Raw genomic sequence first — 23,972 nt, forward strand, 5'->3', positions numbered from 1 at the left:
TGACTGAGAATGGCAGCTGCCTGCATGCTTCACCTGGAGAGGGCCCCAAGGAGAAAATGCCTCTGCTCTGGCCCACTGGAGCTCAGGCTGCTCCCTGGACACAGCTCCTCTATTTTTGCAGTGTAGCTGGTTCATGATTTTCGATGCCTGCTCTCAGAGAGCTTGATATTACAGGCATAGTGGACCTGGACACAAAGCACTCTTCTATTGCTGAGATTTTCTGGTAGACACCATAGTACCCCTGAGCTAGGGAATTTAGTGTGAGCCGTAGCAACATGTACAGCCTTCTCACTTCCACTCCAGCTGCATGGGTTGTGTGGCATCTCTGCCTCAAAAAAGCATGCATGGTTGGGTAGAAACAGCTCAGAAACTATGGATTGCAGTGGTGTGACAAGATGGATGTCTCTTCCAGGAGGGGTTATTTTTGAAGCTGACTGACGAGGAGAAACAATGCACACTGGAGTGTTTGCAGGCACTTCTGTGCTAAGAGAAAAGCTGCTCTGTAATGCCAGGTAAGCTGCAGCTCCTCGCTGTGGGATGTCAGATAGCTCTGGCATGTCTGTGACAGTGACAGGTTGGAGCAGACCAACAGTGTCTTTCTAGGCAGATCTCAGGGTTTCCACTCCACCCTCCGATCTTGTTTTTGACACTGAATACAGAATGATTGCTCTTCCATGGTTTTAACAACTGTCCTTTTGTGGCTTCCCCACTTTTCAGACAAGGGTCTGTTGTGTGTGGTCCACACAGTGGCCTCACTGGTCTGGATCAGTAGATTAAGAGACCTGTGCATCAGAGAGGTTATAAACCTATTGGGAAACAACTTGGCTGAGCAGAGCTCTATATTGAATTCTGTCTGGAGAGAAGAGACTTGCTAGAAAGGAGAGGCAGGAATAGCCTTGCCAATGCTGACAGGTTGTAGTGGTCTGTTTCACGTTGCCCAGTTCTGCACTGGCTGCATACACAGGCAGTACTAATCCTGTTTGGGAGTTTGTGGTGCTAGGTAGGCCTGGCATCATGGTAGGAGCTACTCTTTCCTCCTACAGTGGGACTAGCTGCATTAGCAGGAATGTCCCCTGAGATCAGGGGAAGGATGTATGTGGTTTGCTCTCCAAGCTGGCAAAACGCGTGGGATCTCTCAGTCCACAGCAGGGCAGATCGGGAGAAAGCAGTCCTCAAGTCAGGAGTGGCATTTAGGTTATATATTGACTTTAGCAGTCTTTTTGTCTGCTGTGTAGTGTCACAGACACAAGTCCACAACACACACAGCTAATAGACCAGAGTGGTCTGCTTCTTTTCGAGGCTACCTGTATTACTGAGTCTGAAACTGTGGACCTGTCTCTAGCTGTGGAGCCTGCACAGGACAGTTTGCTTGAAGAAATCTGCCGCAGAACAGGAAGGGAGCATTTCATAATACAGGCTTATCTTTGACTTGCCTCCGCTATTGCATTTGAAGTGGTCTGAGAAAGCAGCATTTGTCTTTTTTAGAAGTGATTTGCTTGCAGAGATGTTGTCATATACTTGCCTATGTGACGAGGCACATCCAAACACCAGAGGATGGCTCAGCAGCCTCAAGAAGGAGAGCACATGTGCTCTGGAGCAGTTGGCTGCAGGCCTGACCAGAGGGAATCCCAGGGAAATTTGCTGTTTTGAGAGTGTCACTGCTGTCTGTGCTTAGTGAGGATACTGGAGAACAGGGAATACTCGTGTATGGCCTTGGCCAAGCATTTGTTTGAGAGCTGTTTTTTCATTGCAGCCAGGCCTGCTCTGTCCTGGTTTGGGATGCCGTGATCTCTGCATCAGTGCCCTCCTGCTTGCAACAGCCCCCACTTCCTCACTATGCCATGGGCAGCAAACAAGCAGAGGGATCTTGATGTTAGGTCTTGTTCTAAGCAGCCATTCTTTAATTAGAAATGCAATGTTATGAGTAGTTCAGATCTTTTTTGGTGTGCACTGCTGGCATGGTAACATTTTGGCAGCACAAAAGCAGCCTGTAGTAGACGTAGATTCTTGGAAAGAGAAGTGCTCTGCACCCTGAGCACAAGCACTGCTACTGGTCTGTCTACCTCTCCTCATGTGTGTAGGGCTGGTGTACAGTCAGTAATGCATATTGGCTTATCTTTAAAAAGGGTGTTTCAAAACCATAACCCGTTAAAACCTTCCTGTGAAGGAAGCAGTGGCTGGTCCAGAAACAGTTTTGGCTACAGTTTGGCTACAGATGTCAGATACCGGTTTTGAAAACCCTGAGGAAGAGGATGATTTTGTACATCTTATTAGGTATTTAGAAAGATTTTTATATTCACCTAAATAAATCCAACAAATCTCTTCTGTAATGCTGAGTGAATCTTATGTCCTCCAGACAAATCAGTGAATCCAGTACCTATCTGTGCTTTCCTCTCTCGCACCTGGCTGCTTTCACACTGGCAGCAAGCAGCTCTGGTAGCTGTTGCTAGTGATCACTAGTAGTTACTGCTACTGGCTGAAACACGCACATAGTCTGATGTTCTTGTCCTTTATCTGAGCCTCCTTATCTCATTGGTGCACCTGACCCAGCCTGGAATGTCTGTTATGCCTTGTCGTGACTGTTGCATCTCTTTGGGGTGTGACCCGCTCTTTTCCTGTGCATCTGTTGGGAGTGGCTGTGTGCTGTCTCAGTGGTATTGCAATACTATGAAATACATATATGAGAACACAGCAGTGCTAAGAGCTTGTGATGGGAGAGCAGGCGGTTCCTGGGAGGCCTCTGGGTGGCAGTCAGAGCCCCTGGGCAGACCTGTGTGTGGTCCCTACAGTGGGAAAGACGCTTCAGAGTGTTTAATAAAGCAGCCCGATGCAGCAAGCTCAAGGGCAAGTTGCTGACCAAACCAGAATCATCTACCCAGAGAATAAAGAGTTAGGCACCCTTCCAAGGGCTGATTGCAACAGGGCATGCCCGATAAATGTGCATACAGAGTGATGTTTAATGCAGTTAAGAATGGACTTCCCAGTCAGATGATAACAGCATTGATTGTGTGGACTTTCTTTTCCATGAGGATAGGAAAATGAAAAAAAAGAGGTGCTCCAATTCAATACAGTGGTGCTGAGGTCCCATTTAATATGCTGCACTGTCAGGGCCTGCACTGGCCTCTTTTTGGTCTATCTTGAATGGCCATCCCAGGGGGCACATGCTAACCAGGACACAAAGCTGTGAGGAACACTGGGCAGCTAGCCATGAAGACAAGGAAAGGTGGATGTATCTGCTTTCAGGACATTGTTTTCTTCCCTTGGCCTCCCGTTTTTCCTGACTGAGGATGACATCTTGCTCTTCCTAATGTGTACCCTACTGATACTGTAATTCTTTGCCCTTCCCAGCATGCCTTTGCCTGTCCTGCTCCCGTGTAGTGCGGCCAAGTTGCTGCTGTGAGGAGAATGATCCCCTTCTCAGCACAGGCTTTACATTCCTTTGCTGTTACAAGCCTCTAAGACAAAAGGAAGAAGAGTGTCAGCTGGTCCTCTGGGATGCCTGAGCGTTGGCTTGGGTTTCATCTGTCTAGAGGCACTTGGAAGGAGATGGGATGATAGAGGAGAGGAATAGTCACATGGGAAAACATCTTGGATTTCGTGAGGCAGGCAGAACCATAAGCTGTGAATGCTTTACAGGAAATGAAGGGATGTAACAACGTGGGGAGTTTTTGTCTTCCTGTCTTTCATGCTTTAGGATTTCCTTTGGGAAGATCACTTGGTAATTGGGATAAGTCAAACCTACTGCAATTTGCAGTAATAGAACTCTGCTCTGGATCCAGCAACAGGGCAGACGTGCTATTGGTAGCAAGCTGCTGTCAGCCAGGATGTAGGGGAGCCAAAATGCCTCTCTCATGGCAAGGAGAGGATTGCTGGTCAGCACTAGGGCTGTTGTGCTGCACATCACCTTGCATAACTTGGCTAAAGGACCTGATACACAGCAGGTGTTTGGTGATTCTGGCCGTAGCTCTTTCCTTGGAGATCCCAAGAGGGTGCTATCATGGCTTTTGGCCTCTGCATCCTATTGTGTTACATCACTTCAGCACAGCTCGCTTTACTTGCCCTTCCCAGGCTGCAGCAGTTGCTAGAAGGCAGAGTGGCAAGAGTGTGCTAGCAAGCCCTGACTGTTCTGTCTCTCTTTCCCTTGGGAGGCTCTCAAAGCAGGCTGATGTTGGCTTTCATCCCAGTATGTCTGTAATTGGCCCACCTACCTGTCCTGATGCTTGAGCTGCAGAGCCTGATGAACCTGCTGCTGTCCCAGTTCATTGCTCCTGTTTGCTGGCAACAGGGACTTGCTTTCTGAAAGTGGAGTAGGTCTCTCCTCCCCTCTGCGTGCATCAGTGGTGTCTCATGCATAGATACCACTATGGCTCAGGGAGTATCTTGACTTCAGAAAGCTGTGGCACGTTCTGGGTGGTATCTCACTGCTCTCACCCTGTTGGTGTGCTCTTTCCTTGACACCTTCCCTTTGGCCACTATCAGAGGTGAGCTGTAGGGCTGGACACCCCTCTGATCAGAGGGAGTAAAACTGCTTTTACAAGCTGCTCCATAAGACCAGCCAGTCTGCAGGGTGTCCCCATGCCCAGGATGTCTGGTCCTGGCCAGCTGCGTTCTGTCCTCTAGCAGGAACATTTACTGGGAATAGGTGCTGCTCCAGCAGGGGTGCAGGACTGTCGGGAGCGTCCCGTACCTTGTGAGCCCTACGGAACATCTGGCATCTCTCCAGAAGCCCAGTCTCAGAGTTTAATATCACCTTGAAAGGGAAACCTGAGCTGTCAAAGTCAGGAAAAATATTGAAGAGCTACTAAATTGCCTCTATTGAAGGCTTAGTCCATGGCTGTGCATCCAATAAGGATTGTAGCGTTGACAAGGAAGTGCAGAGGGCCAGTGCTGGGAGAAGTGGCTGTGTTCTAACATTTGTAGGTGGCAAAGGAGCTACAGGAAAACCCAAGGAACCTGGCTGCTGCCACTTAAAAAAAACCAGTTCAAATGTCCAGTGAAACAGTCCTCTCCAGAGAATGACATGCTGCTCACCAGTAGTCAGTAAGCCAAGCACTGAACAGCCTCAGGATGCCAGCAGAAAAAATGTACCACATCCTGTACTGTGCATAGATGTATTTTCATCCTGTTTTCCTTTGCTTTCTATGAGCCTTAAGAACCATACCTCTGGTTTATATTCCACTGACGTTGGGGGCTTTAGGGATATATGGCATTCAGTGAAACATTGACCTTGAAAATGCAACAATAAACCTGTTGAAGAGTACACCTAGTGCAGGTAGCTGGGTGTGCAGCTGCAGTGTGAGCTGCAGGTTTGTGCCCTGGATGGCAGGAGATGTCTTGGTGTCCCATGAAAGGAGCCATAAACTGGCACCGACCTGTTGCCTAACAAAGGACACTTCCATCTGTGGCACTGTGTGGCTGGTTCACCCAGAGACTCTGTAGAACCCAAATAAAGAAGTAGAAGACCCCAGACCAAATATCACCATTGGATCAAGAGGCACATGTAAGGGGTGTGAAGAGCATGTAAGTAACAGGCTAAAAACACAGTAAAAAAGCCCAAAGATTCACCCTGGAGGCATTAGCTCAAGCTGTTATGGTTTTACTGCCCTGTGATTAAATCAGTGTAGTGTGTGGTGGGATCCAGTCGGGGCACCCACGGGTCCAATGGAGCTGCCCCCTGCGAAGGGGCTTTGGTCCCAGCAATGAAAGTCTGCGGTGGTAGGAGTGTGACTCCCAGAGTGGTCCTGAATGGACCACTCAGACAGGAAGGTTTCCTTAAAAAAACTAGCCACTGTGTGTGTGTGTCCACTGAGAGCAGCAGTCACCTCTTGGCATTTGCAAAAAACCGCTGGAGGCAGTGCTTTGCTGCTGAACTTCACAAAATGTATGTGTTACAGGAGCTTTGCTTTTCAAGATGAACTCACAGGCCAGCTTGATGAAAGTGTTATGAGTGTTTCAGTCGGACTTCAGAGCAAAAGCTCCAAATTTGTCATTTAACTAGAGAGGAAGGAAACAGCTGGGACGCTGCAACCTGGAGCAGGAAAGAAAAGTGAAAGAAAAGCAAAAGAAATGTGCTGAGTGATGTTTTTGGGACCGTTTTCAAAGTATGACCTAAGTGTCTGAAAACATACTCCAGGAAATGTCATCTTCATGGTTTTAATGAGTTGTTAACTCATTGAGTTCCTCGTTTGCCCCTTTCTCTTTTTTTTTCCCTTCTCGCTCCCCATGTTCTTATTTTGATGTAATTGCTTGCAGTTCAGAATCCCAACTTGAAAGTCAGTGCTTGCTTAGCTGAGGTGCATCCAGGTACTGTGTGTCTGTGTGTGTGTGTCGGTGCACACACACACATGCTCTTTAGCCGGGCTGTTGGGATGCGTGTGTGTTTATATGTGCACGTGTTCCTTTTTGTTACCATCATCTTAGGTGAGGGTGGTGGCAGTGCTGGGTGTGTGAATGTGCAGACATACTCCTGCTTGTTACCTCCTCAGGCAGTAGCGGTGGAGGGATGTGTGCTCCTGCTGGGTACGGGGTTGAATAAAGAGGTAGAGTGGAACAAGTGAAAAGTAGGAGGTGCTTTCTTTGGTTGCGTGTTTGAAAAGCCATGATCAGGAAAGAGGATTTTTGTCTGACTGACCATCCAAGTTAGTGATGAAAAGAAGGCAGCATTTTTTAAGATAATACCAGGAAAAATACTCCTCACCAGTAAACAACCAGTAGTGGAGTGTAGGAGTACTGGAGGTCCAGGAGGCTGTCAGACTGTCCTGTTGGAGCTCATTTTCCTTGTTGCTGCCAGTCGCTGTTGCTGTCAGAATGTTAGTCATGTTTACCACAACTGGATATAGAGGAAGTCCTTGCAGTGGTTCCACAGGTCAAGAACATTTGCTAGTTATTGTCTTTAATTATAGGAACAAGTAAATCCAGAATTATAATTTATCTACCAAAAAGTTAGTCACTTGGGGTTATCACACACTGCTCAGTTCTGGCCAAAACCGTGGGGTAGTTGCCCTGGGATTTGGCTGAAGTGTTCAGAGCAGCATTCTGATCACTGTGGATCGATCCTGTCCTGTAGAGATCTGCAGGGATTAGTGTGAGACCCACTACTGCCCAGTACTGGCACTGAACACCCAGCAGTGACACAAATCTGGGTGATGCAGGGGTTGGTTAGGTAACAGATCAAAAGAGGATCATCAGGGACAGCCAAATTGCTAAAGGAGCACCCTTTTAAAAATTATGTGCTCTTGTGCTGCAAATAAGTACATTTAGACTCCAGAACATGCATGTTAATCCCTATCAGAAGGGTAATGGTATTTTAGAAAGCACTGTTTTGAGAAGGGTTTGAGTTGCAGGCTGCAAGCTATACCTGAGGTAGTTGGATCTCTGAGTGCTACAGGGGAGGAAAAGCAGAGGGTGGGAGGGGGTAACCACCTTTCTGCACGTGGTATGAGAAGGACAAGGTGCAGAGTACAGTGTCTCACACTGTGTGAAAGAGATCTTAAAAGCTGGAGAGGGATAGAAACTTTCAGAGAGAGAGAAGAAAGAAGCTGTCGACTGCCTTATCAGAGGTGAAAGAGCTGCCCAAATGAGTAAAGCTGATTGGTGTGCACTTATTCTTCCCTGAGAAAAAATACCAGGTACTGACAGAACTCCTGAGTGCCTCAGAGAAGAGCATGAGGAGCTAATGAATTGATTAGTTTGGATGAGGAGTGTGTTTTTACAGTGAGAACAACTGCCAGGTAGATATCCTCAAATTAAGATTACATATCTGTATGGAAGTTTTAATCTTTTGGGGATAACTTTTCCATGCAGGTAACTAGATCAGTGCTGTAAGGAAAATTTGAGTAGATGTCCTGTCCTTGTCTTACACGTTCAAGCCTCATTTCTCTTTGTGGCTTATCTAGGGACTAAGGACAGTCAAAGCTAGCACTGGTTAGTGATGGTGTTAGCTAAGCTTAGCCTCTTTGCAAGCTTTCCCTTAGTACATCTGGTGTAGTTGCTGTACTCCATCTTTTTGGTGAGCATTTAGTCCCCCCTCCCTGCCCAAGAGGCATCCTCTTTGTCTTTGGCCTTGCTCCCTTCAGCTCACTCCTAACTTTGCTGAAGTATTTCTGGGGAGGAAGAAACCTGCCCCAGATGATAAGGTTTCTCCCTTCCTACAAGCAGAAGCTCAGAGGGGAAGGGTGGACAGAGATGGGATCACTTACTGTAGTGCTGGGGTGCACAGGATACAAGGGCTTAGGGGTCTGTAGCCCTGGGTTTTGGCTGAAGGAATGCAGACCATTGGGCAAACAAGTGTACAAGAGCTTGTCTGCGCTCCCAGCTTCCTGAATTCTCATCTCCACCATGCCCTGCTACCCAAATGTGAAGGACAGAGCAGCAGGGTTGCAGTCACAGTCCAGAAAATCTTCTGCACAAGCTAAAATTATTTTAGAAGAGAGGGCAGGGACATGGTAGGAAATGAGTGCTTACTAAGTTCTAAACCTGTCCTGCAGTTTGACTGTTTGTCCTTCCCTTTCCACTGTCATTCCACCTCTGGGCTGTTCTACACTGTTCCTGTACATTAGCAGAGCAAGAGCAGGGTTTTTTCCTTTAAAAATAAAAAAAGCAGGAGGGAATAGATTTGGTCCTTCAGGAGGCACAATGTGTCAACAGAAATGTGTTTGGTAGTAGCCAAATCTGTTCTCCAGGAAGGGTGGCCTAAATCTCAGGTCCAGCATACTGATATCCACAAAAGTCCTAGGTACCAGTGTCTGCAGCCGTGGAGCGTGGAGCACAGGGGCTGGTGTTGCTGGTAAAGATGTGTTTGGCCTGTGCTCCCTGACACAGAGTTCCTTGCAGGTACTTTCTGTGGGAGTTCTGCTGCAGGCTCCTAGGCAGGAGATCGGGGTGGCTGGCTATCTCACAGGCACTGACTAATCCTTTGAGCAGCAAAAGTCGCTCTTCTCACTTAGCCTCAGGCTCCTTCCTAGCTTTTTCTTGCAAGTGCCACTTACCATGCTGAGTCCCCAGGTTTTTGTGGTTGTCAGGGTGGCTGCTGTATGAAGCTTCCTGTGAGGCTGCTTCCCGAGTCAGCTTTGTGTGGTACCGTGCAAGAGAAGAGCATGGGAACATTTGCCTTAACTAAGTCCAGGATAAGAGTGGATTTAAGTGCTTTGGTTTATAAATAAACAGCATTGTGGCCAAGGTAGATTTAAGCAGAGCTGGCAACAGCCCTGCTTGGGAAGGGATCTCTTTACCATATGGCCTGCTGCTGGACTTCCTGTCTCCCACTAATCCCTTAAGCCTGCTTTAGCTCTGTTAATTTCTCTTCTTTCCTTTTTTCCCCAATGGTCTGTCTCAGGGGTGCCTGAATGCCAGTGTTCCTCAGCCAAGCTTGTGCCTGCAAGTGGGCCAAGCATCCAGGCTGCCTTCCGAGCACCGGGTACCATGTGGCAGGGCCCCAGGGATGGTGGTGCCTGAATGTGTCCCATTCTCTCTATCTTACAGGCTCTGCAGTCTGCGCCTGAAGAAACTCACGGTGCTGAAAGAGCTGGACAAAGAGCTGAGCTCTGTGCTTATTGCTGTGAAGATTCAGGTAGGCTCCTCTCCATGTTGCTGCCTAATGGCAGCAGGCCAAGCCTGTCCTTTTGCTCTCTGTGAAGTGCTGGTCTGCATGTCCCTTGCCTTGTGCCAATCAACCCCTTCTGTCTCGGTTAGCACCCCTGGGGAGATTTTGGCTCTCAGGCCGGTGGGACAGCAGCAAACTGCATGGTGCTGGTTTATATCAGGGATGAATTTGGTTAGGCACTGGGACAGAATGTGTCATGCCTTCCTGCCCGCCTCAGCCAAGGCCCTCCTCTCAAGCTGCTGTTCAGACTTTGGCTTCCCACTGTTCCCAACCCTTTAGAAAGGATCAGTACTGGGTGGTACTGATGCCCTCCATCCAGATCATTCCCTCGGGAGTGAAGGGTGGGAAGGGTGCAAGGGATCAGCATCATCTCTGTGCATAACTTCTGCTGACATTTGTACCCTGCATGATCTCACAGTTCTCTCTGCTGTCTGTGCATCCCTTTCTCTGTGCATCCGTGCTAGGCCTGGTGCCTCTACTCTGAACCAGGCAGAGTGGAGGGGGGAGAGGACTGGAAATTTGCCACTATGCTGGTATGTGCAATCCCCCCACCCTCTCTGCAGCTGGTGGTGAAGAGATGGGTTCCTATGGGTGCAGTCACATCCTTTCCACCTGCCAAAGGAGACAGCATGGAAGCAAGATGCATCTTGGGTGTATGTTCTCATCACAGCCCCTCTGACCCAACTAGGGTGCTGGTGTCCTTCCTTCGTTCTTGTCAGCGGGCAGGAAAGCTGCTGATCCCATTGAAAGCACTGCGAGGCAGAAGCTCAGCAGCTTTGTGCTCCCACAGAGCTCTTTGTGCTGCACACATTAGGATCTAAATCCTGGATTAATGCTGGAAGCTGCAGCATTAGTGGAGCTCTGGGAGCTGGAGTTTGTCTTCATGGCAGACCTGATTCACTTGCACAGAAGAAACAGAAAGCAAAATACGTGAAACCTGGGGCCTGGAGTGAGGACAGCAGGAGGATACTGGGGTTTATGCATTGTTGGTCAGTGTCCCACTTTGCTGATCTTTCCATCACTGTGTGTATGATGTCATTCAGGAGAGCTGAAAGCACTGGGACCTCTAAGACCTGTGCCCCTTTGGTGCAGGCAAGAAAACAACCTGGGCAGCAGAGAGTGCCTGGCCCCTGGAAATGCAGAAGCAATCAAGGCTGGGCCACAGGTGGCAGCAGCACAGGACTGGGGGGCTGGGAGCCAGCTGGGAGCTGTGGGTCCCTCCTGACTGAGAAGGCTAGGTTGGTCTCACTTCTCTCCTGCACTGTTGGCCCAAGCTGTGTGTGTTTTGTGGGACTGGGGATCTTTGAGTTCCTGTGCAGCATCCCTTATGCCTGGACTGATATGTGCTGAGTGTGTAGGTCCTCAGCTGCCCCCTCTCATGCACTGCAAATGTGAGACTGTGGAAGAGGCTGTGCAGTGGGACTCCAGCTCTTTCAAACAGATCACCCCCATCCCTGCCACAGGCCAATCTTGCGCCCTGATGGCGAAAGAAATTAGTAGGCCTCAGCAATTTGAAGCCACAGGGACTCTTCACTGCAGGAATGGAGGCCATGGAATGGAGGCTGAGTTCAGGACTTGATTTAAACATGGTCACCTCCTCTCTGCAGGGCCACATAGCTATGACTGCATGGTGTAGACTCCCTGCAAAGCTGAAGAAAACTGAAGGAGAATGCTTTTGCCTGCGTTACTCGATGGCTTAACATTGATTGTGGGAGTGGGGTGGATCTGTGTGCCTCCTTAGACTGCTTTCACCTGCCTGACCAGCTGCCTTGGCAGGGTTTGGGACTGCTGGAAGGCAGATGGAGGCTGTAGGCAGCCTCAGCATAGGCTGCCTACAGTGTGGCCTCGGATCCATCCCTTTTACTCCTCTCCTAGGTAACAGATGAGTCACACTAGTAAGAAGCTGTTTGAAGGCTGCCCAGTGAACGCTGCTGCTTCCATCTTTTGGATGGAAACAGCTGATGCATGTATGAAGGACCTGCAAATTCCCAAGGAGGCAGCTGGGGACTAGAGGAAAGGAGAGCTATATTTTCTCTTATTTCAGTAGCAGCTCTGTTGGGTTCAGAAAGTTGCATGTTCGGAAGTTGCTGCTCTGAAGGGCAGATTGCATGGAAACAAAACTCTGACTGTGCCTGAATGGTGCTGGCACCAAGAAAACAGCCACAGTGCTGGAGGCAGTCTGCTCAAAAAATGTATGTTACTCAAAGGACAGTATAAGCCTGTCTGGAATACCTGATCTCACAGGGATCGTGCCCTTCTGGTCTTAAAAGATAGCTTCCAGCTGTGCTATGTGCTGTTACCCGCTCCTTCTTCTGAAAACACCACTGTCAAAGGACTAAGGGAGCTTTCTATGTCTACAGGACTTACTCATTTCCCTCAGGTTATTTCAATATATAATGTTCAGTGGCCTTGAGTGAGAACTGAACTGTGTGAAAAAGGGGATTTACTCTCGTATCGTTTGAGTGGTCTTTAAACCTTTATCCCTTGTTATTTGTTTTAACAGACTGGAGATGTCATAGAGCATTTCCTTCTGTGTGGTGTTCAGCATGGCCTTAAGAGATTTGGATGTGCCTGGCTCAGCTCCATAAAGGTGCAGATACCTGTCTTGGTATTGTAACTGATTATGTCATGAAGGGAAACAGTCTCTCGACAGAGAGTCTCTTGACAGAGAGACTATAGTTCAGAAATATCCTATATTGAGCCATGAATAGAGAAAACAATCAAAGAAAGAAGAAAGCAAACCTCAGCACTCCCAGAACTTTCAGCTTCTGTGACAGGTGCTGCGGGTGCAGATCCTCCTGCAGCTGCTTGCAGGATACAGCTGGTGACTCAGGTTCAAACCTTGGTACTGCTGTAGAGGGATGATATTGGCAGTCACTACATAGCAGACCAGAGTGTGTGCTACAAAGTAGGCCAGGATAAGAAGTTCATTTGCCTCTGACAGGCCTGCCTGCTGCTCCAGCCCTGCTTCCTGCAGGAACTTGGATTTTTTGCTCTTTCTTGCTATGCAGAGTTTTCTGTTTATGCTTTGTTTGTATTCTCTTTGCAACCACTTGTTTTTCACTCCTACCCAAGTAATTTCAGCTACACCCCAAATATGCTGATGATATTAATGGTCTTTTCCCTCCCAAAATGCACCTTTAGCTTGAATTCTGGTTAGTGCTTTGCTGTATGCCTAAGGCCAGGTCTCCAATATTATGTTAGTTCTCTCTCCTTTTCCAGGTGTGGTATGCTCTTCTAGTTTCAACCGTGTTATAAACCAGACCAATCAGGACAGATTTATACCTGAAATTGGGAATTGTACCTTGCAGACCACACTTGGGCATCACGTACCTGTGTATAGTAGTGAAAGCTCCTGTATGTTTTCAGTTTTTAGGTAGTGAAGATCTGTGGCCATGACCTCTCTCTATTGCTTTTCACTTCCTTGACACTCTTTGTTATCTGTGATTTTCACTATAACAGTCTGATATTAAGTTTTCCTGTAGTACTCATAGGGATACTCAACTGTTGTGCTGAGAAGTTGGTCTTGCCTGACGTGACTCAAATTGCAGAACAGCTGTGCTACATCAGGTGCTCAGTGCTATGTCCAGTAGAGGTTTGAATTTCTCAAGAGATGGAGAATCCTCAGTATTTCTGTGTTCTTGTGCTTGCATTGTGATAGTGAAGCAGCCTTTGTCCCAGTCCTTGCAACGCCACATAGATGTGCACTGGCATTTTACTGAGGGACTGGATTCACCTAGGATTGAGGCTGGATGTAGTGGTAAATGACAGTAAGGCACAGGACAGCATCGTTTATGAAACCTTCACTCGCTGGACACACCACCCAGGGTATCCTCACCTTTTCTTTGCCATAACTCGTTCCCTAAAAATAGGATCTTCAAGAGTAATTGCAGTAGTATTTGTGTTTTGATGAAAAAATGAATCTTTGGTGGATAATCTCTCTGTATCAAATAACAAATGGTCACTCTCGTTGTGACTACCTGTCATCTGTTATCAAAGAAGGGTTCAGGAAGGAAGAGTCAGTGTGTTCTTGGCCAGGAATGCTCACAGATGGTGAAGGGAATGTGCTCCACCTCCTCTCTTCAATTTTAGGAAGACCTTTCACAGGAAAGCCTTGGTCGTGGCACAGACTCGGGGAACAGGATTGCAGACAACTTCTGGGAGGGTCTGCAAGTTGTGCCACCCTGCAGCCAAGAGAGCCTGTTGCATGCAGATAGCATTTTTCATCTCACAAGTCATTCAGTTTCTCTGTCAGAAGCCAAGACATAGAGACAGTAAAGATAGGACAGAAGTAAAAGAAAGAGTTGGAGTGGGTACATAATTAGAGTGCCTCTCTTACTGTTCTTCTGGGGAAAAAACCATATCTATATGTGGAGACATAAGGACTTTTGCCTGAGGAAAAGACTAGGAGGAGTTTTCTGAGACACAAGATGAGCAAGCAGAGGGACCCCTGTTCTGGGACATCCTGACTTGGTCCCAGAAGAGCCATTCTGCCAGCTGTGCTTAGACAGGGATCTGTCTGCACAGGATCTGTCTACTGCAGGGCAGAGATGTCTCTTTCCTGGCCAGGCAGTGTGTTGGGACCCTTTCCTTCCCTCTACATGGCTCCCTCTGGCTCGAGTAGTGTCCCCTGCACAATATTAGACCTGCACTCCCCATGTAAAGAGCCAGATTAAGCAAAACAGACTTGTGAAGAGCAAGTGCTCCCTGGCAGGCAGGCAAGGAGAAGGGACCTCTGGCAGCTCAGGAGAAACTGCAGGCTTTTGCAAAGCATTGATAGGTGTGTGTAAGGTGGCTCTGTGAGGTGGAACAGAACAGAGTCATGGCACTGTCTTCTTTCCTTATGGACTGTGAACACCATTGACTTGTGTGTGTGGTGCAGTGGAGTCTATGGTTGAGCTTAGCTTACAGTGTGTGTCTGCCAATCTTGTTGTAGGGTTCAAAGCGAGTCCTGAGATCAAATGAATACGTCCTCCCACCTGGAGGCCTGATGGAGACTGAGCTGGAGCTGACCTTCTCACTGCAGGTACTTGGTGTTACCTGGTCCCTTGGGCTTTCTTGCCTGGCACTTTTCAGCAACCACAACACTGGGGCTAACTGTGAAAGGCATAGTCTCTGGGGAGGGGCCTCCTGTGATTGCCCATGCTCAGACCATAGCAGCACAGATTCCTGCTACAGGCCAAGTGCTCCGTTGCTCCAGGGGTTGTTTTGCTGGGCACTGGGATATGGAGGATGATGGATAAGTGCAGGTGGCCTTTGAGGAGCACCTCAAAGCTTGGCAGGTCAGATCCTGCTGTACATCAGCACTGAGGAAGAGTTTTCTACCTGTTTGTCATGCTGAGCCCTGCCCTCATGCTGCCATTCCTTCCCCAGTACCCACACTTCCTCAAGAGAGATGGCAACAAACTACAGATCATGCTGCAGCGGAGGAAGAGATACAAGAACCGCACAATCCTGGGCTACAAGACTCTTGCAGTGGGCATCATTAACATGGCCGAGGTACAGGGAGCTGGGAACAGAGGGGAGCCTCACATGGCCTTCCCTGTGCCAGCGCTGGGCACAGAACTGGGCTGATGGACAGGGCCTCATTGCTGGGAGTGCTCTGGCTTGTTGGTGGGTTATAATATAGAGGAGGTGGGCTGCCAGCTGTGTCATCCTGTCAGGGAGCTTGTCTGTCTGTCTAGGTGATGCAGCACCCGACGGATGGTGGGCAACTTCTGGGCCTCCACAGCAACATGAAAGATGTGAACATCCGAGTGGCTGAAATCAGCATCTACTCTTTGTCTAGTCAGCCCATTGACCACGAGGACGGGAGCGTCCCCTCAGGTCCTAAAATCAAAGCTTCAGGTGTGTTAGTGCTCAGACCTGAAGGCGAGCATTTGGGACAGGACATGGGTAGCAGAGTGTGTACCCCAGTGCCTGCCAGCCGTACCAGTCATTTCACTGGAGCCATGACAGGCATCATGCTTAGCTGGGCATTTGCACTGTCTGCTTTCAGATCGCTCCCCGGACATTGATAACTACTCTGAAGAAGAGGATGACAGCTTCTCCTCAGAGCAGGAAGCCAGCGATGATGCTGTGCAGGGTCAGGTAAGGGAGGCCTGGCAAAATGGCTTGTGTCCTGGTCCTGTTTCTGGGGCCAAGAGTTAGGGGGTTGAAGATCTTGATTACCCTGAGCCCTCTCATTTCCCTCATGAAACATTTGGCAGAGAGCAGAGAGCCATAATACCTGACAGCAGAAAGAATTGTGGGCTGCTGTCAAGTCCATGATGAGGCAAGGGACTTTGGAGAGCCATAGGTCTCAACCATCTGTCTTTAGAGGTGTTGGGTCTGCAGCAGAAAACCACTGCTGAGCCCTCCTCAGTCTGGCACCATGATTTTCTCCTGTCTCCCTGTGCTAACAGACCAGAGACTGCTCACTCTCTGAGAGAGAACAGAGATTTTAGGAAGAAGTACTGTCTAGGTCTGAAAATGGTCAGAGATGGCTGACTCATCCCAGCCCTGTGATGATCTGTGTCACTGTATTTGCTGTCCTCTTGTTGTGGTTGCCTGTATTTGGGGCCAAAGAAAGACCTGTGATAGCATGCTGATCAAGCATGGGGACAAACTCTTTTCAGGGTTGTTATGACCCACCCCTGAAGGCAGGTGTAACTGAGGCTCTTGTTAATAGGTCCCTTGGGGCAGATTAAAGTGAAGTGACAATGAATGACTGGTGTTTATATATATATATAGCAGGTTTATTTCAGAACACTTTGGTTGCAATGGAAAGGAGGAATGTAGCCATTTTGGTTATTATTATCTATAGTAATATAACAATATAAAAGTGTAAAGGTATCACTTAAGAAAATATGTAGGGAAAAGAAAGAAAGGAAAGAAGGAAGGATAAGAGTAGATAGTGGAGAGGAAAGATATCACCACCTGTGGATCCAGCAATGAGACTTGATTGTTGCTTGGTCAAAGTGATGGTCACAGTAGTGATCTGTCAGAGGTGGGGGAAGCCCCCACAATATAGAGTTCAACGGGTTAATATATGCTTAGGTTTAGGTGTGAACACCCAGATACCTCCCTGGGCGGGAGGTGGGAGTGACAGTTTTACACTCTGTTGCAACACTGTGGATCTGTTGAAACACTGTGGATCAGTCTTCTGGTGGAAGGCCTCAGGAATGAGTCTGGTGGGCTTTGGGGGACTTTGATGGTTTATGATACCTTCTAAGACGTGACAGCTATCTCTCACATCAGTGTAGTTGAGCCAGTTATGCCTCGTCAGAAGGATCAATACCTTCAGGCCTACCTGTGAATGTCCTGATACCTTCCTGGGGTTTGGTGGTGGGGGGTGGGGTTTTACAGCTGAGCTGGTTGCGTAAGGGGGGACATTGGCATTATCCCACCTAGCAGGATTTGCTTTTTAGTGGCCTCTTCCCTTATCTGGCTCAAAATCCAGTTTGTTGCTTAGCAAAGCTTGATTTGTCATGGTCATCCTCTGGTGACAGGTGCTACACCCCCTCTGCTCCTGAGCTGTTCTTATGCAGATCAGAAGTTTCTCCACCACACATCCAGGAACTCTCTTCCTCCCCTTCAGATGCAAACCTGGCCTGGCAAAACACTCTGCTGCTTTTGCAAATGACTGATTGTTAGAATCATTAATGATTAACATTTCAGTCTCTCACAAGGGTCCTCCAGATTACCCATCCCAGTGTGCTGTTAACACATCAGGGTCCCATGTCCCAGGGAGTTGTGCGTTTTGTTAAGGCTGATCCCTGGAAAAAATGTTTTTTTGTGACTCTGTGTGCTGTGCCCTCTAAACTAACTCTGGAGAGGGGAGAGCAGGAGAACAAGACATGGTTCATGGGGAAGGCTGATGAGTGCAGAGAGCAGAGTTTTAGCTTGCAATAAGGACCATTGCAGAAAGTTGCTGTCTCTCCTCTTAATCTTGCTGGTACATTTATCTCTGGAGAGGCCTGGTGGCACAGGTGCTGGGAAAGAAGGTCTATTGGGGTACAGTTCTAAGGAGGGAGAAGGAGCTCCGTGGAGAGAGGTAGTGGAAATAAGAAACAAGACTCTGGGAGCAGAGTGGACCAAAGCTTTTCAAAATGGAGAGCAAGTGTGGGGCAGGAGAACTAGGAGGTGCTGCTCCCTGAACTCAGTTGCTCTGATGTGCTGTGACTTTTTTACCTGCAGGATCTGTTTGATGAAGAGGATGACTTGAGGAAAACCAAGAAGGCTAGGAGGAAAATGATCCGAACCACATCAATGACCAGAGTAACATCAGCATTTACGTGATCAAAGGGATGGAAGGGATTCACTTTGTCCCCTCCCTGAAGGCAGTGTGGGGCATTGGGGAGGGGGAATGATGGCCCTGGTGCAAAGCAGGGGAGAGCCCCCTTGGCTCTGAGAAGGAACAAACCTCTTGCCGTTAATGAGCTAGCTAGCTTGTTGCTCAGGGCTGTACCTCGATTAGCCTGACTGTGTTTAGCCTGACTTCATATCAGTGAAGTACTGAAGTACTGACTTCAGTACTGAAGTACTGACTTCATATCACTTAGTACTGTGTTTAGCCTGACTTCATATCAGTGATGATCTGTATGCAACACAGTTTTAACTTGCTGCTGTGACATGGTCTCTTTCCTTTTCTGAGGAAGGGGAAGTAGGCACAAAGAAAGGCGAACGATTAGCAGCTCCTCTCCCTGTCTGCAGAAGGGAGGAGCTGCTCTACCAGCCCCTTGCTCTCCAAGCTTCTTCTCATCCCTGTTGACTTCAGCCCTGTAGGTGTCTGGCCACCTTCTTCCTGAGTTTATTCCCCGTCTTCTCTTGCTTGAGGGCAGTGTTCCTCAACCAGATGATCTGGGGAGAAAGGAGATTTAAATGGAGTGCTATTCCAGCCTGTAGCAGAAGAAGTATGAAGCCTTTCATCCCCCCTCATGCCCAGACAGTGGCTTCTTGTGGAGTACAGAATTAGTCCAAATCCTACAGCAAATTTAAAGAGTGAGAGAGATCATAGCTGACCTTGGACCTATGGAGCTAGAAAGGAGCTGACAGCATGTTAGAGACAGTAACTGTGGCCTGTATGTTAGTCATCTTGGAACATGGTTTAGTAGTTTTGCTGATCTTCTTTCTGATCTTCTTTTGTTTTAGCAACCAAACTTCAAGCAGAAATTTGTGGCTTTGCTGAAGAGGTTTAAAGTGACAGAAGAGGTAAGAAGCAAGAAGGCTACCTCACCTGGGAATGTCTCTGGCAGATGTGTAGATGTCAGAGTGCTGGTTCCCACTCACTGGGAGCACAAGGCATGAGCTGTAGCTGCTCGGGGGTGTGCCAAAGGTGGTGTGAGACATGGCATAGACTGGGCCTTGGCTTTTCCAAAGCCTTCTGCCTCAAGACCGTAGCTCTGAGCCTTGTGCTAAAATCAAAAAGCACCTTCCTGTTGGGGAGAGGTGCCCAGGGAAGAAGGCTTCAGTCACACACTGACTCTGCACCAGGAGCTGGCATTGTGGGGGCAATACTGTCCATGACTGAGAGCAGGCTAAAATCAGCCTGGGGGTAGCTTGCCTTGGCTGAGAGTCTGCACTGTGTGCAGCACAGTCAGTGAAGGTCTTCCTAAGTGTCTTAACTGCCAGTAAGTTTGATGGATGTCTGAGACTCCTTTGGATGTCATGCTCATGGCACCCTCCTTTGGCCTAATGGCAATGTCACTGGATTTGTCCACAGCCTGGATTTGGCTCTCTCAGGTGAGAACAGTGCCATGGTGTGCCTTTTGACTGTCAGGCAGTTTCTATGTGCCTGTTCTGGGGTGCAGGTAACTCTGTATCTCTTCACTGTCCTCTGGGTTTGGTCCCGCAGGTCCTGGACTCTGACCCTGTAGACCAGACCCAGGAGGTGGAGGAAGACCTGGGCTTGCTCTATGACAGCCTGGAAGAGTGCAACAACAGTGACAGCGGCCCAGAGATTGAGGACAATGAGAGTGTGCACAGCACACCCAAGCCCACCCTGAGGTAAGGGTTGAAGGGAGTCCCTGGTCAACAGCAGTCTATTGGATGTGAAGAAATGCCCTCTGACACTTTTCTGTTGCTTGGGCTAATGCAGGCATTGTCTTGTCTCTGCTCCTATTGCCATCTTCTGTTGGCACCTCTAGCTCCTCACTTGCATATCCTGTTTAATAAATTCAAAACTGCCCATAAAATCCATCTTCTTTCACACTTAGTCTCATTTTTCTGCCAGCCCAGCATCTGACACTGATCTGCTGGAAGAGTACCTACTTGATCTAAGCCCCGGCTGCTCCCAGCTTTCATATCTTTCTGCCAGCAGTCCTGGTGTTTTCTGGGCTCTCTGCACTGAAGCATGAGCACTTAGTGACTGCCTGGGCCAGTCTTTATGTCCCTGTGAGATGTGCATGCTGTGTTCCCAGCCTTTGTGGAAACATGACTAGCAACCATCAGCAATGTTCCTCATCCCGTTCCCCAGGCACTGGTGACTTAACTTGCTCTGCCAAGTACTGCTGACTTGGCACAGAAGTCTCCAGTGGACCATGCAGTGAAACCAGGCTTTGCTCCCATGTGATTTGCGATCACCTGGCCTCTCTGCTCACAGCTCTTCTGCTTTTGTGCTGTCTTTTTGTGAAAAGGTCGCCTTTTACTGTCTTTCTACTTGACTGCCTCATAGAGCATTGGGTCTCTTCTAGCCAAGCCAAGCTCACTTGACACTGTTTTTTCTATAGATTTTATATATAGAATCATAAAATGGCCTGGGTTGGAAGAGACCTTAAAAATCATCTAGTTCCAACCTCCCTGCCATGTAAATATATATATTATATATATATATATAGTATTTAAATATAATTTGGCTTAGTTGGTATCCTTGCTGAAGGTACTTAGCAGGAGTAGCAGACTTGGTTTGCTGCAGGCAAACTGTTTGAAATTAAATCTGCTGGATTCTGGAACCCATGGGGCACTGGGGAAAAAACAGGGACATGACAGAAGTCATGTTTTTCACAAACCCACAAGTCATTGTGAAGGAGAGAGCAAACACATGGACAAGGAGCTGCTTAGATGATCTGCTTTACTTCAAAAGGAGTTTCACATGGTCTCTCATCAAAGGAAACAAAGATGCTGAAGGAGAAAAAGGAAGATGGTCAGATAACGCTTTATGTATGTGAACTATGTGAAACTGTAAGAAAAGTCTGTTGAGTGTATTTAAATGTAAGACCTCCAACCTGGTTCTACTTGCAAACATCTGGTCACTGGGACAGCATCCCAGAGTGAGCACTGGTTTCTGCTGGTACCTGTTGTTACAGTCTTCTTGGGCTGTTTGGTGCTGACTCTGGAAGGACAGCCTATTGGGCTTTGACGTGTTCTTCAGCCTGTTCACAAAGTGTCCCTGGCTTGGTTTGGTCTCTAGTGCCTCAGTTTCTGGCAGTGCTGTATGTATCCCTTGAATTCACATTACTATGTCTGTACTTTTTCTAAGGAGATGTGGAAGCTGACTGCCAAGGTGTTTAGTGTAGACTTCGTGGTTCCTGTGGTTCCTGCATAGCCTTGTCAGCTGGTGAGACCTTCCAGCCCAACCTGTAAATTCGAGGTGTGATCCTCATGTTGGATTTATTGTCATAGACAGCCTTGCTAGACGCTGTGAAGGTCTCTGTGGAGCAAGGGCATTAAGGTAGTCCTTCAAGGTGAGCAGTTACCAGTGCCCTGGATTGGGCCAGTGGTGTTGGGAGCTGATAGCCATCCTTTTGATCAACCAGGGAGGCTACGCAGCTGTAGGCTGCTCCTGCACTGGGGCAAAACTGGAGCTGGAACTGAGGTTGTTAGGTAAGTCCTCAATAGTCAGACCAACTGATTGTAGATCAAAGGTGAAGTCTCCATAAATGACTGAAAAAATGAATGGGGAAGAAGAGGAATAAATCTGCTGAAAATGGAAGGAGGCTGTGGAGAAGGGCTAGGAGAGAGAAGAGATATTTTATTCACAGGAGACATAATTTATCCCAGTGTGACCTGGAGAAAATGTCCCATCAGAGTACAATTCTGACTGTAAATCTGGAGCTTTGGTAAACAAACATGTCGTGAGCAACTGGTCACTGGGCCAGTGAGGGGAAAATTGAGCCTTGACTTGTCCCAACCAGTGTATAAACACTGCTGCTGAAGAGCTGCTCTGCAGTGGGAACCATCATGTATTTACAGAGATGGAATGTCCTTTTAGTAGCAGTAAAACCTGACAAACACTGTCGTGCCTGGCACTACAGCGTGCTGTATACAAAGGAGGAAGCATGCTAAAAGGAAAGTAAAATGAGGAGGAATCCTGCAGAAAGCTGCAGATATGTCCAGATGAGGACAGTAGAAAACAATAGAAAGAAACTCTGATAGAGTCCTAACAGAAGAACTTCTCTATGCCTCTGTGGCCATCCCTGGAAACCTGCAACTTGACGTCCCCATCTGTGCACTGGGCAAATCAGGAGAAACATTTCCTGGGAGTTAATGGGCACATACACACAGCTTAGAGGGAATCTAGCTCAAGTCTCCTGCAGGAAAGTCACATGTTGCAGATGGACTGTGGTTGCTGTAAGGGTCCTGGGAAAACTGACAAGTGAGATTCAGTGATAGAGCCTGCTTGTTTCCTAAAGACTGGTCTTCAAGCAGCCCACAGGATATGAAGGGAGTCCTTGGCAAATAAATAATGTGTGGAAAAAGGGTAAGCAAAGGTGGAAGCTCACACTGTAGCGGCAAAGACTGTCCTGGCTGCTCCAAGAGAGTTCCTCTGTTGACCATGGTGATTTGGAAACAGGACCTTGGAGTTGCACCCTGCAGCTCTACCAAAAGGTCAGCTCAGAGACAAAAAAATAGGCAGATTTAAGTACTGTGCTGAGGTGTGGTTCTGTGTGCAATACTGTGATCTTCAGAGCCTTGGGAAAGGGGAAAGCAGAAAGAGAAGTTGGAAGATGCGGTTAGAAGTGTGCTGCAGCAGCAGGCAGAGGCAAGGAGCCATTCCTGGAAATGGGGAATCAGAAGGGAAGGTAGCAGAAATCTGTGGAAGCTGTGGTGGTGCAGAGGAGGCAGAGAGGTTCAGCACTATCTTGGAGTTGTGGTTTTACAGACTATACTCCAGTGAAATGGTGGCAGTTCCTCTCCTGCACGGCAGGGGTAGGGGATCACTTGAGGGAGAAAGCACTGCTGGCTGGGAGACAGGGATGCTTCCTTCAGCTCATCAGGGTTGCAGGTGGCACTGCTGGCAGGTCTGCTCCTAGGCTGTGAGTTGCCCAGGCACTTGGGTGTCTGGCCCTGCGTCCCACTGGGGGCCTTTCCACAGTGCTCTGTGCTTGGGACAGGCCGGTGGGGGTGTGCTGGGATCATGGTGACTTTGTTCCTCTCTTATTCCTGCCTTTTTCTCTCCCGTCTGTCTGTCTGTCCGTCCGTTCGTCTGTCTGTTTCTCTGCAGGCGTTTCTTTGAGGGAGTCTCTCATTCTGGTTCCCAGACTGAGATCGGCAGTCTGCACAGCCAGAAAGGGCAGGATCAAGAGTCGGGCAGCCCTGTGAGTTACACCACCACCATCACCACCACCACTTGCCCCCTTCCCTCCCCAGCCAGCCCAGCACCCCCACAGTGCCTGCACTCTGAGACCACAGCTCCTGGCAGCACCTGCCTGGGGCTGCTCCTTTCCTTCTTTCCTCCTCTTTTTCCCAGCGCAGGCAGACAGGTAGCGATGGGGGGCATCCTCTGGGGCTGGTCCCAGGGGGACGCCGGGCTCCCCTGTGGGAGCATGTGTTCTGTGAGGCCAGGTATGGGTCACTGGCACCTTCCCTGCTCAGCATGCTCCATCCTGCTCTGACCCAACTCCCTGTCCCCTAGGGCGAGGCAGACAAGCGGAAGCCAGGAGCACAGCGACCACAGGAAGAGCCAGGAGTGGAGATCCCTGCAGTGGTGAGTACAGGCTATGAGATGTGGAGCTCTCTCAGGCCCCACCTTGTTTTCTGGAGTACCAGGGTTGCCCGCCAGCCTGGGAGCAGGGCTTGAGAAGACAAGTAAATTGTGCTGGAGAGCGGCAAGAGTGGAGGGAATGTTAGGGTCTGCAGGAGATGCAGCCCACTCCTCTCGAGGCCCTGCAACCTTGGCTCTCCAGGCCTCTCTTGGATGATGGGCATCCATGGGTGCAGGGCTGCTCCCTGCAGGAGCAGAGAGAGGAGTGTGTATGAAGTGACTGTGTGTGGCCCTCAGGAGCTGGTTGCAGAGGAGCCATGTCCACGGCTGGCCCCCGCAGAGGCTGCCACGAGGGAGGGCAGCGTGGATAGACTGGGCCCTGGGACCAAAGCTGAGCTCCCCAGTGCCGTGTCCCCCAGGTAAGGCAGGGCTGTGCCCCATGCTGGGGCTGCGTGGACCCACGCTGAC

The 23,972-nt window shown here is 48.8% G+C and overlaps 1 protein-coding gene across 2 annotated transcripts in view; it reads left to right on the forward strand.

The window, feature by feature from the left end:
- The window catches only part of LOC113957311 (phosphofurin acidic cluster sorting protein 1-like), a 61,355-nt gene that overhangs the window by 31,853 nt on the left and 5,530 nt on the right, over nt 1-23,972 (forward strand). For both annotated transcript variants that reach the window (XM_027664665.1, XM_027664664.1), the window contains exons 2-12: nt 9,481-9,568; nt 14,538-14,627; nt 14,975-15,100; nt 15,286-15,448; nt 15,600-15,691; nt 17,780-17,860; nt 18,734-18,793; nt 19,437-19,588; nt 23,025-23,118; nt 23,436-23,507; nt 23,802-23,923. In XM_027664665.1, the coding sequence (XP_027520466.1) occupies nt 9,481-9,568; nt 14,538-14,627; nt 14,975-15,100; nt 15,286-15,448; nt 15,600-15,691; nt 17,780-17,860; nt 18,734-18,793; nt 19,437-19,588; nt 23,025-23,118; nt 23,436-23,507; nt 23,802-23,923 (1,140 nt within the window). The remainder of the gene's footprint in view (nt 1-9,480; nt 9,569-14,537; nt 14,628-14,974; nt 15,101-15,285; nt 15,449-15,599; nt 15,692-17,779; nt 17,861-18,733; nt 18,794-19,436; nt 19,589-23,024; nt 23,119-23,435; nt 23,508-23,801; nt 23,924-23,972) is intronic.

Source organism: Corapipo altera, unplaced genomic scaffold (assembly GCF_003945725.1).
Source record: "Corapipo altera isolate COAL_440 unplaced genomic scaffold, ASM394572v1 76, whole genome shotgun sequence".
NCBI classification, from domain to species: domain Eukaryota; kingdom Metazoa; phylum Chordata; class Aves; order Passeriformes; family Pipridae; genus Corapipo; species Corapipo altera.